Source organism: Anticarsia gemmatalis, chromosome 1 (assembly GCF_050436995.1).
Source record: "Anticarsia gemmatalis isolate Benzon Research Colony breed Stoneville strain chromosome 1, ilAntGemm2 primary, whole genome shotgun sequence".
NCBI lineage: Eukaryota > Metazoa > Arthropoda > Insecta > Lepidoptera > Erebidae > Anticarsia > Anticarsia gemmatalis.
The window spans coordinates 4,736,281-4,750,659 of NC_134745.1; the positions used below are offsets into that span (position 1 = coordinate 4,736,281).

At 35.1% G+C, this 14,379-nt stretch overlaps 1 protein-coding gene across 1 annotated transcript; it reads right to left on the reverse strand.

Moving 5' to 3' along the window:
- Positions 1 to 5,564: 5,564 nt before the first annotated feature.
- LOC142972702 (mid1-interacting protein 1A) lies at positions 5,565 to 8,256 on the reverse strand. Its single transcript, XM_076113979.1, has 2 exons — positions 8,024 to 8,256; positions 5,565 to 6,185 (listed from the first exon to the last, which is right to left on the reverse strand). Exons 1-2 carry the CDS (start codon positions 8,065 to 8,067, stop codon positions 5,723 to 5,725), a joined length of 507 nt encoding a protein of 168 aa, XP_075970094.1. The 5' UTR covers positions 8,068 to 8,256; the 3' UTR covers positions 5,565 to 5,722.
- Positions 8,257 to 14,379: the final 6,123 nt, after the last annotated feature.

Sequence of the window (14,379 nt, forward strand, 5' to 3'; positions counted from 1 at the left end):
AAATTAGTAAGTTTTGGGAAAATAAAATAAATAATGTGAAATTGTTTTTATAAGGACGCCATTTTTAAGAAACGAAAATCCTTGCTTTCATGGAATTTGGAGCCCACCGTGGGACAAAATAAAAATTATGTCTTTGTAAGTATGTCATTGACTTGTAATGTTGCTGTACTTTAGACTTTAATCTTTATTATCAGATTAAACGACACTGTAACTCCAAATTATTGATAAGAAACGAATTAACTTTCATTTGCCCAATAAAGATACAAGGAGTGATATTTATTTACATTTGCGATAACGTACAAAAAGTAGTTATCAATATTGCATAAAGAGTTGTTAGCAAAGTAGTAAGACAGACAAGGATTAGTTTAAATACTGGGTTGGCTGATGGAGTAAAGTACTCGTTAAGTCTGTCACGCGATGAGGTTGAGAGTTATGTATTTTGCTATGACGTGAATCTCATAATACGTTATTATGGTTTCTTAGTTAAGGCATAATAATATTATGTCTAATGTTGGTTTATAATATCAAAAACAGTAGAAAACCTAAACCTGCCAGAAAAGAGCATATCGCACGCCTAGATGAAAACTTAAATAAATCAAAAAAAAAATCAGAAACTAATGAAAATTGATTTTGTATATCTTAGAAAATCAGTTTCTGAAAAATATTTTTTTTTATTTAGTGGAGTTTTCATCTAGCGGTGCGATATGGAAGTTCGATGTTTACGGGACCATGAACATTTCTGATTAAATATTTAGTAAGATTGAAAGAGTTCCGCGTGTGAATGTTTTGTCAAAGCCGAGTGAAGGATTAATTTGTCAAGACATATTAATAGTTAATGAAAAAACTCGTTCTTTACGTTACATTATGTCATACTCATAATAATTAATTATGATTACTTATGATAATGAATCGGCCATAAATTGTGGACGTACAAAGTTAACGCTTAGGTACTATTATGTACTTGAATTTCTAGTTCCTTCTTTGACGTTGCGTTTTTCGAAGTTTTTGTATGATAAACTGTATTTTTTCATGCTGTAAGACTGAATGTTATACCCGGTCTTGTACTTACGGTACACATATACGGTAAGATATTACATTTAAAGATTGAGGTAAAAACACTGTGTATGTGACTTGGAAAGTGGATTAATGTAGGTTGAAGTATGTCAGTTTTACAACCTGCCACAGACATGTCAGGTGACAGCCTACAAAAAGTGTTCTAGATTGAAAAAGGTTAACGTTTTAACATAACCTAGCTAAGTGCGTGTGTGTGCAACGCGGCATTTGACCCGCGCCGGCCGGGCCGCCACAGCGAGTTGCGCATTGTCCGCGACGCCCACTGCGCATGCCCGAGCCGACGCCGCTGTGCTGCCGGTGGCGGTGCTACCGCCGGGTGACCGCCAGCTGACGTAGCCTAGCTCTAGAAGGTTCGCGAAGCCCAATGCCCTGACGTCAGTTTACGTCACATCACCTACTTGCCTGACCGCCCTGTAAAGCCTGTTATGAGAAAAAAAACAGCTAATCTACATAATAAACACACTACAGATCGTCGGTACACTCGAGGCTCGATGGCGCAATTACATGACCGGTTGTTTTGCTCTGACTTCTACCGAGCATTACATACCAAGAAGAAAACAAAACAAGAACCAAAACCAGTGGTAGATACAATGTGCCTAGAGTTAATAATTATTATGGTGATAGAACTTTATCGAAACGCATACCATATGTAATGAACAGTTTACCTGTGGACATCGCAACAGAAAGAAATAAAAATAAGTTTTCTAAAAAATTAAAAAAGTATCTACTTAGTAGTTTATAAATATCTATAAACATACATACAAATATACATGTATAAAACACAAGCTACTGAACCATATAATATTACTCTTATACATATAATATAAATACATTATAATACATAAACTTATAATATATAATCAAAGCTCTTATACAATATATGTACATCTTAAGTACTGCTATAATTAAATGAGACTCGACCGTGTCCACAGACAAACTGTTCAAACAGTTTTGTGGACCATAAGTATAAGTTTCATGTAAGAAACACTGTTTTAATAATAATAAATAAATAAATAATAATAATAAAAATAAATAATAATACCTACTAATCTACGATACCATCATTTCAATTATGTTTTAAATCATAATGACCGAGTTAAAATATTTTTTACTGTTGATCTCTTAAACTTTGAATTACATTGATAGGTTTACGTCTACCATGAAAATCATAATAACGGTCATAAAAATTAAAGCAGTTTGTTAGTTACCTTACGATTTCGTTTCACAGACTAATTACGTACAAAGTAACAAGGTTTCGCTCTACATCGAACGTGGTTGTATATGACTACTTACAACTTTTTACTAATCGCCAAACAAGTTTAACAAGATTTTTCCAGTCCAAGGCAACAACTGCGGATGAGACGGACAGAAAATGTGACCGAGGACAAAAGATTTATTAAGCATATTATGTGCTCGATACGATTTTTTTATCGTATATGAACTAATAGTTGCAAATCCAAAAATTTATATTTTTAGCCTATCACACTCACATTCTTGAACCGGATTGACTACGCGTATTGATACAAGGAGTCGAGGACTCGTATCGCATGCAATGCACACCGCTCGTTGCGTAAACCTCTACGATGAAGGCCGATACACGGAAACTTTGCTTGAATCGCAAATTACCGCTAATTTTCTACCACACATATGCGTTCTACGACTCTACCAGGCTAGGCAATCTTTCACTACTCTGGTACATAATCGTGTTTCTCAACTTTATTGAATTTAACATTGGTTGCAGTTTTCCTCGTACACTTGACATTGTAACTAGGCAGACGGCCTGTTTCATAAACATACAACAGTAGAATTAATATTAGAAGATTTCGAATGAACGTCCTCGGGCGACGTGTTCGGCTTTAACGAGCTACACAATGTCATTCATACCAATAATTATGTTTGGATAAGTTATTCGACCGGTATGTTTTTGACGCGACTCGTTAATCGTGTTAAATAGGAAAGTAAGACTTACGTCAAACGACTCGATTAATATGACACTGACCGATATACCGTTGTCCGCAAGCCAACAATTTACCTTAAAAATACTGTAAAATGAAGTGTTATTTCGGTATGTTATAAGATTTTTGTCTTACAAGGCACAATTACACATTGTAGAGTTTCAGCAAAGTAGTTAGTAGTTTATTGCGTTACTCCGCTACGTACATTTTAACCGAGAGGTAGAGCTACTACTAGTGATCTCGATTACATCTGTTCGCACTGTAGTGATATATTAAAATATCGGTAATTTGAAGCACGCCAAGGTCGTAGTTAGCAGTCCGACAACAGAGAACAAATCTCGAATCTTTACGTTTGTTCTACGTTGTTTCAAAGGCCGAATTCTTAATGAAAATATTTTAAATATGATAAAATTGCAAAGCTGTTCAAACATAATCTAGTTATCACAAGGCCAATTAATTTTAGAAGAAACCGTGTGACTAATTGACTAGTATTAGATATTTTAAGTGCATGAGACGGCGTGTAAATCCAAGAAATGTTTTGTTTACATTCCCATTTCGCTGAGTGACGTTAACGTCGATTCTGTTGAAGTAATCGCTACACTATACGAGCATTATTTACGCCCGTTTTATATCTGATGATCAATGAATTTGCTTGTATCATCATGTCAATATGACGAATCAAACAAAAAATCTAGGTGCTTTGATCTTTCTTATACGAAACAGGGACTTTGACCTTTTCCTATGGTACTTTAATCGTTTACGTCCATTTTTACGTCAGTATTTCAACACTTGTATTTTTTTCGATTGCTTCACATATTACCGAGCGACTTCTTAATGTTATTTTTATTTGATAATACCTACTTTTACACTATTACTGAATGTTCAAGAGTTGATTGCTACTGATGGTTTTACTAGCAGTCCTCATTTAGTATCACACATTGGAATGTCGTTTGTCCAGTAAAGAATAAGGGAGACTTTTTTCTAGCGGTTGCTAGCATCGTTTACCTGAATGCTATTGCGGTAAAAACTAATATGGTAGATTAAGAAAAAAAAACCTTTTTAAATGTTGTAACTAGTTAATTACACTCTTGAATCCAACAAAGCAATATCATTAGATGCGTTCTGAGAAATTCTTTGTTGCAGTTTGACTCATTCAGCAGTCATTCCAAATCTCCAGAGTATTTTTGGCTACTCAACCTCGTCTTAGTGTCTTTGTCCTAAATAAGCTGTCTTTCAAACAGAGGCGAAGAAATCTTGCACCTACTACCTACCTACCTATACTTATTATGCAATAGTGTCAGACAATCGAGATAGCCTCACTACTTTATAATTGATGCTAAATGCATCACGAGATACGATTGAGCACGATACTCTACATGTTATCAGACGCTTTTATCTCGAGTAGATAAACGATGTTCTTGAATATTTTGTAACGTCTACCTCGCGACGTCTTTTAAATTCAGGACATGCTCTGTGTTCTCATATTACTTTAGGGGAGAAAATCTTTAGCCTGTTTTATTGATCGCCGTAGGAAAGGCTCCTGTTACATATTATATTTCATAACATTCACTGTAATAGTAGACGTTTGAATATTTTGCCGATAAGCGGACGTAATGAGTTATTAGACATTCACTACATTACTTAAAAGTTACTGGCTCGCAATATCCTGAAATCGTATAAAAGAAATCGTAGCTATTACTGACTTCTAATTGGAACAAGTTTACGTTATGACTGTGTCAAATAGACAAAGCGCGGACGAGACGCACTCAAGGTGAAATCAATTTGTACTGCTGTGAAGAGCCTACACAGTCTGCGGTACTGATTGCTATCTTCGGTAAAAAATGCTTCCTCTAGAAACTTCTACTCCTTAACAATATCGATAACAGATTGTATCTATTTAGGACGAAATATGAACGGAATAACAACAGTAACGTTTTTAGAGATAGTGGTTGAACAGAAATGTCGTGTCAGATTTTGGGTCGGTCCCTCGACAGTAACATTACATTCAACTGGCTAGACTGCAGACGACGAAACTCGAAATCGATTTTAGCAGAGCAAGTTATATTCAGTTCAAGGACGCATTTACCCCAAAAGGCATGCCATAGTTCAGCACGCAAAAAACTTACAAATATGCATGAATAATATAATTAGTAGCAAGGCATGTTTAGCAAGAATATTAAGTACTTTGAAGTACACAATTCAGCAGAGGTTATTTTGCTTTACAGCCTTACAGATTAATGACCTTTCAATAATATTATTACCGCTGATTCCTTCGCCTTTGGCCGGTCAATATTTAAAGACGGCCTTGTCTGACCTCGAATAGCGGTTTAAAAAAAATGTGATCGAACATAAGTTACAATTTAAAGTTGTACTGACTTGTTTTTATGACCAAGAAATTAATATGAAAACTAGTTCATGACTAGAGTGTGAGTGTTGTGTTGCAAATATTGCTGTGTTTCATGTCAGTGTGTTCGCCTCTCATGTGTCGATTGGCTTTCAGATATTCTAAGGTGTTATTTAAAAGAAACTAAAGAGTAAAGAAAATTTAATTTATTAAATAACCTTCATTTAACTTACTGAGAATCCCATACACGCCCAGCCCTATAACCTATATATACAGTGCGGGCCGCTTACTCTATATGTACACCACGTGAGGGACAGGCTTGAATCACAGGAAAAATTATGTATGTGTCCTAAACCGGTGCGCCGACTTCTTCTTGATAAGATCTCGTGAGGTGTGCTGCGGCGGCCGTGAGCTGCCGGAGGGAGCGGCGCAGGCCTCGGAGATGCCGGCGGCAAGCTGCCGCGGCACGCGCTGCCGACTCCCGCTCGTCCTCGCCCTCGATACCAGAGTCTCCAGCTGCACTAGAGGCATCGCTCTCCGTGTCGCTCAGATCTGACACTCGCCTGCCCCTCTCCACGTGCTCCTCAGCGTCACCGGCGGACCATAAGAGCTCAGTCTTCAAATCATTCAGCATAGAGAACATGCTGAATGGGTCGTCATCACCCTCTTGCGGCAGGTTCATCAGGCGACTGGGCACAAGCACTGTCTCATCCATCACATTCACCATTTTGACAAACTTCTCCATGTCATTGAGAATACTCTGCTTTGAGAATTCTGTGTCATCATGTCTGGCAATTTTGCGTAGACTGTTCCTGTAACAATGGCAAAGGTAACATTAGTAAAATATTTCAATATCTTCTAATCTTTAGTCATTAAAACAATATGCCTATTGTAAATTACTGATGATCTTGTAGAAAACTTTTCATGATAACAATAATGATGTGTTTCATTATCTTCAATAAGGATATTGTATTTTATTATCGATTAAGTAGATTACTGTGAAAATACTAAGAATACTATATCAGTGTATAACTGATGTAAATCAACTATACAATTACATTCAACAGGACCTTAAAGACAAAACTTTAAAGATTCAAATATAATTTTAATACCTAAATATAATAGTTAAGCCAGAACAACTCAACTCATACAGTAGATTAAAATTGTCAGTGATGCATTCATCTGCACATCCTAAACACAATGAGCTGTTAGTCATACTTCACAATTATGTTACCTCACAAAAAACATTCATTCATCACTCACAACCTGTACTAACTATCAAAGGAGTTTTATTCTAAGAAAACCAACCTCATTGCTTGTGACATTAATATTATTCATGAGTTACATCATCTCAACACATATTTTCAAAACATTGATCTGTGGTTACCATTTTTATGTGAATAATTAGTAATTATTGCTACAAGTGGAGACATACTTTGATATAATGACAAGTGAGAGGATCGGAACACTGAATCAAACTGCATACAACAAAAAGAGACAGAGATATTACTAGTTAAACCAAATGTTAATCTTAGAAAGAGATGCCATGCTATTCACCAGAATTTGTTTTATATTGGTAACTAACTGATAGCAAGTGGGTAATTTATGTTTTTTTGTTATGTCATCAAATGAGACTGGTTTGAAATAACCTGATTCAAGTTCATTAGACATTCAGAGTGGTACATTAAAAGTATGATAATTTTTAAAGTAGGTATTCAATAAATTATGTTACCCATCAAAAAAATAATAAAATGCTGCCAGTAATACAGTTAGTTACCTACTTAGTATTAGAGGATGTAGCATAATGCTTGTAAAAGGAAGTAAGGAGGTTGAATGCTGAAATATCCTGGTATTTCCAAACTAGTGGGATACAACAATGATTCAAATAAGTAAGAATAGACTTTAACTGATTCAAGTACACCTAGTATAGATTAGATTGTAGTCATGACAATATTGTAGGGAGTATAACTACTTTGGCATTATGACCTCAATCCCTGGCATTCACAGAGAAGGTCAATGCCCAGCATTGGGAAAGTTATGGGCTGATATTTCACATTCCTGAGCCCTTAAAGCAATACAACAAGGATTACTCAATGATAAACATGTGGTATGGCATTATCGAGTGACATAACAGCGAGTGTTTCATAAAACATGAGGCTCGCGTATTTCGCGTCACCTAAACCTTGAATACATAACGGTTGATAGAACATCGCTGATATAATAAAGTGCACCTAACTACTTGTAACCCAGCTATTGGCAGTTAACGCATATCAAATTGTATTATCAATGAAACCGCTTCAACATCTACTGAGTCACACTTCGCGCACGCCCAGAACAAGGATAACCTCATCGATGAAACTATTAGCGTCTAAATGTTCTCTCTCGGAAATGCCACACGAGTGCACTGCCCAAATTTTAACAAAAATGACTCGTCAGCAATGTGAAAGGTAGTCACAATTACAATTTAAGCTCAAAAAATCTTTCACACACAATCTTTTGCCAGCACACCATAATTTAGCCTGTTACACCACACTTTATCCAGAATGCATCACGAACGCATAGAACACAGGACACAGGGCCACACGCAGACATGCAGTTTACACAACCGAACGCATCGGGTCATGGTTTATGGGAAGCCAACACTCCGTACCTGCTATTCTCCAATTTCGTCGAAATGTCGGTGTTGAAAGACATTTTCTTGTGTTATTTAATAATATAAATATCACTGAACACACACGCCCCAAATTTGTGATGTCACTATAAAATTGACGTTTACTATTTTACAAGCACGGCTTGCGAAATAACGCGAACTGAATAACCACAGACAAACGACCGAACGCGGCGAAGAGGTTTGACGTTTTGCTAGAGGTGGGGAGCGTTCTCGTATTTATATGACACGATCATACGATGCGGGGGAAGCGAACTTTGAATTTTATCGCTGTAGGTATTAAGGAATAACAAACTGATGATATGAATTTAATTGATGTTATTAAACACCACTAGTTTATCAAACGCATCTGAAGCTTTTGCGCAAAGATGAGAAATACATTTCTGTCAGAAAAACAAGATCTGTTTAAATATTATGCGGTCGCCAGGGCGCGTCCCACCGAAGTCACACCACATACAGGCGTTCTCATTGGCTAGTTTGGCCGCCAGGGGATTTTTTATTGGACTGAGAGGTTAAGCGTTTGCGCGGTTGTTTTAAATTTTGGCTGTAATGCTGAGGTTAAGTTATATTAACGTACCTGGGTTGAAAAATAATCTGAGACTGTATTAAAAATGAAATTCTTCCGTAAAAAAAATAATAAAGGTGGTACTTGGTTTCAAACCACTGAAAAATTAAATATTCATACTTTCTTTCAGTAAATAAGGGGAAAGGTCTTTGGAATAATGCTTACTTATTGTATGCTAAGTGTTGAACTGATTGTCCCTATTTACGTATGGCATTTAGCAATTCATGTTTAAGTAAATATCACATACCTCTATGACTAGGTACCTATTTGGCTTACATAACGCGAGGAAAAGTTTAATTTTTATCTAGGGTTGAGGGTTGCCGTGGCAGATATCTTTTTGTGATTTGATTTACAATAATAATATGAGATTGAAAAACAATAATATGACAGTTCGGTTGTTTATGAAAAATGTATGGAATTTTAATTTACTTGTAGGTAGGTACCTATTTACAATATTTACCTACCCATAAAAAAAAAGATTCAGTGTCTACAAAGGTTCAACGTTTTGCTTAAAAATTATAAATTAAACAGCTTTTTGTACAGACAACAAGCTGCTTAATTTATAACTACTATCTGACGTACTTATTATTTATTTATTTATTATTATTAAAACAGTGTTTCTTACATGAAACTTATACTTATGGTCCACAAAACTGACATAACTTACAACAACAACACATAACTCACAACTCCAACTTATTAGTAGGAGTATTATGGCTAACGATTCGAACTGAATGATTTATTATAATTTAACACATATGAAGGTAGGTACCTACCTACCTCCATGTTTTGTAGAAAATAAAATGGACTTCGAATTTGTTCTTGTCAGATTTGGTTTTGTAATGGCTTGCCATTAAATTGCATAGGTTTCCTATAAAAAGAAACTCGGAACTACAAATACTAACTACTATAATAGGTAGGTAATAAGAAAAGCAAATTAAACTCTTTCATATGGGTTTACCTATGATATTTACTTATCTATGGACGGTATAAGTATGGAGGTAATGAGTAATGCCCTACCCTATAAAAAGTGGTTCCATCATCGTAACAAAAATTTGTCTTATTTTTATCATTGTATCGTTATTCTTATCATTCGAGTATAGTAGCTGTTATTCTGTGTTAAAGACACCAACGAGATGCAGGAACTGTTTCTTATTTCAATTCAATTTGATTTTCTTAATCTGACATGCTCCTCGAACTAAGAAATTTAAAATTTTCCTATTGCGGAAGAATTAAAAAATTTAAATACCGATGTAGGTACATATTGGATTACAATAACATGGAATCGAATATAATTTCATTACTATTAATTTATTTTCGCTTTCGTCAATTGTTTGTTTTAAATGTTGGTAGGTACGTCAAACTACTTAATGATATTAAATTCTTAGGCAAGTAGGTAGGTATATACCTACCTGCCCATTTACAGGTAAAATTATAGTAATTTTAATTGAATTTTCTTCTAAAGTTATTATTCAGATCCAGTTAATTCTTTGAATCGCTATAGATAGAAAAAAAGCAAATAAGTTTAAAAATAATTAATTAGGCATTCAAATAAGTGGTAGGTGGCAATGGTATGTATATGATCAATAGCTTTTTAACTTCCTAGTTCCTAATTTTTTCGTGTGAGTGTACATAGGTGCCCCATAGTTGGGGCAGATTCGGACATATTCCGGGTTTAGTTAAAATCATAATTATGGATGAAACATTCGATGAAACCATCTGTAATTTTTTAAAATGAATCTCAGATAGGCAGTTAGACTATGAATTTAAGATGCCCATTAATTTATTCATCTAAAAATAAAAAAATAATGAAATAAAATGTGAAAACCGTACGAAGGGTCCCGACCTTCCCCTTATCTAACTTATTTTTCATATTTAAATCAACATTACGTTAAGTGTAAAAATAATCCTTTTTAAGGCTAACAATGTAGAAACAACGCAAACACGTGTTATATCAAAGTAGAACATAAAAACAAAATATTATTTGCGCGCATCGGGCTTAGTTTGAATTTCATCAGAATGTTTTGATCTCCAGTCAGCGAACATAACAAATATAGATTGTTGTGGACGCTAAAACGATCGCTGGCTAGCACAGCAATAAAGTCTGGATTAGTATAAATATCCATAGACAGTTTGGCTGGCGACTGACGCACTAAATATTTATTATTTGCAACGCGGATCACGCATCGCGCTACTGAACTGCGACATTACATGAAAATAGCAAAACAGATGATCGCTATATCTATGACGTTTGGGCTTCTTCTAAATATCGTTTTAAATTGTTGTAACATAGTCTCGTGATAGTAATGACATATAATGCAAGCCTATCACTTCATCATCAGTATAAACGTGTAATTTTCAACGTTGACGTCTTCGTATAAATACTGTGGTACAATGATCTACAAGAAATCTTAAATTGCAAGTGCAAGATAGGATCTAAGCTGTTACTTTTAATAAAAAAATACATTTCTCTGGTTTTGAGGCATCCTGAGGTTGCAGCTGTTAACTTTCTGTCTTTTTTTCAGTAAATACAGTGATATATTACTACTGACACAAAATTTATGGTGAGATCTATGTGGAATAAGCAAGGCACTGCAAAAAAATTGGAAGCCCAAATGTAAAGCCCCAGTGCTAGTTAAAAAGGCAATGTTAGCCACATACAATTTTCTTAATAAATTATGTGAAATGTGAAGTATTAGCATAGTTTTTGAAAACTGTTGAATAAAGTCTACATTTTGAAACTAGATGAGTGCTCATTAATGTAAATGAAAACATCGAGAGCAGTTTGTTTCGGCACCGTGACGCAAGTCTGTGCTGGGGGCGTGTCCGGTCATTCAATGCTATCTCTCGTCTTTGCAAGTTTATAGACGATATTTTTATACCGTTAATTACCTTGATTTATTAAACATCGCTTTTTTGAGACTTGGCAACGCCTAATTATACTGATAAAAGTTAAATCTGCAAAATCTACGGGCACATTCAAATTTGTGTTCCTGTTCGTCTCCTAACGTGACGAAAGCTGGAAGAGATGCTTGATGGTGTCATTCTAAATACCTAGTAAGTATAGAAATAAATAATTTGGAAACATTTGTATTCTTCGTTTTTAGTTTCTATGACTGTGACAGTTTTGGGAAAGATTTTTATCTCAAAGATACCGTTTCCAAATGAACAAATTTATTTTTAGTAATTAAATCTTACGTAACATCTCAATAAGATTACTTACTCGCATAACAACATAGTTTATTTACTTATTAATATTGCTAATTAACATAAATGTTTATGAAGCGATAAGGGGTGTTTGTCGCCAAGCCGACATGTTCGCGGGGGTCAGTTTATCAGTGTACTATCATGAGAACCCGTGGTGTCACGCCAACCTCGCGTGTGTGACAGTGTGACACACCCACGGCTTGCGTCATCACAATAAGATATTTACTTACTACTATAGAATACGCAATTTGTTTGCATAATTACGCGGGTCAAGCGCTCATCTCTTGTTTTTCAATGGATATAGAATTATAGACTTACTCTTTGTTTTTCTGCATCCCGATATAGAAAGCGCTTCACGAAAATTTCCTACGACTAAGGCCACGTTAGCCATATTTTTTTTTGTGATTACTTACTATGTCGTTTGGTACAATGTTCTTGGAATTGTAGGCGTGGGGATTGTGGCAGTATTCAGGGTTTCTCCTGTTAGAACTATCATGAGTAATCTTGCCCTGGACCGAAATTATTTGGGATTTCAATTTGTAGGATCGGAGCACTTGCGCTACTTCCAAATCTTATAAAAAAATAATACAAATTATTTACAGTGCCGAATTAGTACCTATGTATAATAGCCAGCACATTATTTTGTTAGTCGCTGCCCAAATATGCATTGTGGTCGCATCACATCTTGGGAATGTAGATTTAGGTGTAAATGAGCGATAAACTTGCTACTAATAAGAATAAACTAAAATAAATTATGCATATTCTCCTTACAGTAGTTAAATACAAGACTTCGTTTGAAGGTAAAGATACATTTTTTGATGTTTACTTGAGCATGCGGCTTAGTATAGATCTCTGCTTTTGCTGGTAAAAGCACATTACTATCAGTTATATGTGACCGTAGGTGTATGTTTAGTATGTGTAAACATTGTTAACATGTGTGGCTCTGAATGCCTGGTGTAACATGATAAGCGGGCGATTGCTGTTGCTATCTGAATGTGAATGATAATTATCATTGTGGGCAGCACTTGTAAAAGGAATGTTTGTTGTGTTTAGTTATACTTACGTAAAACAATCTGTGCTGAGAAAATATCATTTCTTCATGTACTGAAAGACCAGTTGACCGTCTCTTGTGATGATAATAACGAAACTATTAACTGTCTTTCAAGTTTCTTGCTGAGTGATAGGTATAAAGAACAGTAAAAAAATAAGAATAAAAAGTAGTCTCATTTGCGTTTGTTAAAATTGTTAGAATAAAAAAAAAACTTTAAAAAATTGGTGTTGCATAGTTTAAAGAAATAGTTTCCTTTTTCATCACGTAAGATAAGGAAAGGTAAAGGGTTTTTATGATGGCCAAAAAGTCTGTAAAAACAGGAAAATCGTTTTGCCAAGTAAATGTTTCTCTCAATATTATAAAGATTACGCAATACCTATATCGGGATCTATTTACTCGTTGCGATAGCAAATGTTTAATCACAGAACAAAATATATTATTCAGATTTTTCCTCAACTTGGTGTTATATCGCTTTTTACACAAAATGTAGCTCTTGGCTCTTATTCTCTACATATTGTTTCGTATCCCATCGGGATCTTATTTGTTTAATGCACTACCAACGTAAACTAACAAAAAACTTAGCTAGGACTGGTGTCAAAGTTGCAGGCAGCTACGAATAAATATGACGAAGTAAACAAACAGAAAAATTGACGAATTTACAATCTTTATTGAAGTGGATTAAAAAAACACTTTTTTTAAAGTAAAAAGATCTTCACACTACTTACGCTACTACAACAAGTTAAGTACGATTAAGTAGTAATTAATAACCTTGTCTTTTAAATATGACAAATTGTTTTCTCCTTTGCGGTTTTATTAGATATTATTACGCATAACTAGGAAGCCACTTATTATAACAACGTAATTATACCTAAAGGACATTACTTATCCTTATTTTATGAATACTTACTAACCTCTTAAGTGAAGTCAGCGTACTTGCGGTGAAGAAGATCATCATGATGAAAACTAGGACGTTTAAAAGTTCACTAAAATATTTTTTAAAGAAATGCTAGGTTAGCGTGGAAGATATAGGGACTTGCCCTTCCCTTAATCCCCAAGAAAACCCTTGCAGAGCAATAGGGCAGCTAATTAACTCAGTTTATTTATTTCTCCCCTTTTAATTACCCTTCCTCGTTCGCGAGGAGACCCTTGCCCAGCAGTGGGACAGTACCTTATGGGTAAAAAAAAATAGTAAAAAAATTTGATATGCGGCGATTTCGTGAACTCCGTTTAATTTATCAGGCGGATTTTCTTAGTCATTGTAAAATACCCTAAGTGCATATTCAATTGTTATTGCGAAGATAAGTGCCAGTGTCATCCAATTCAGATATGACGCATGTTAGTCATTGCTGAATCTTCCTTTATTATTGCACTAAGTCACAGAGTATTTGGAAATTGGAGACAGTGTAAGCTTTTTTCAGGCTCATCGGCGTCATATAGATTAGAGGTTGAAATAGTCGCCATGCCCGAAATCGGGCGGGGAGCTTCATCGTCAATTGAATATGCTAAAATGAAGTG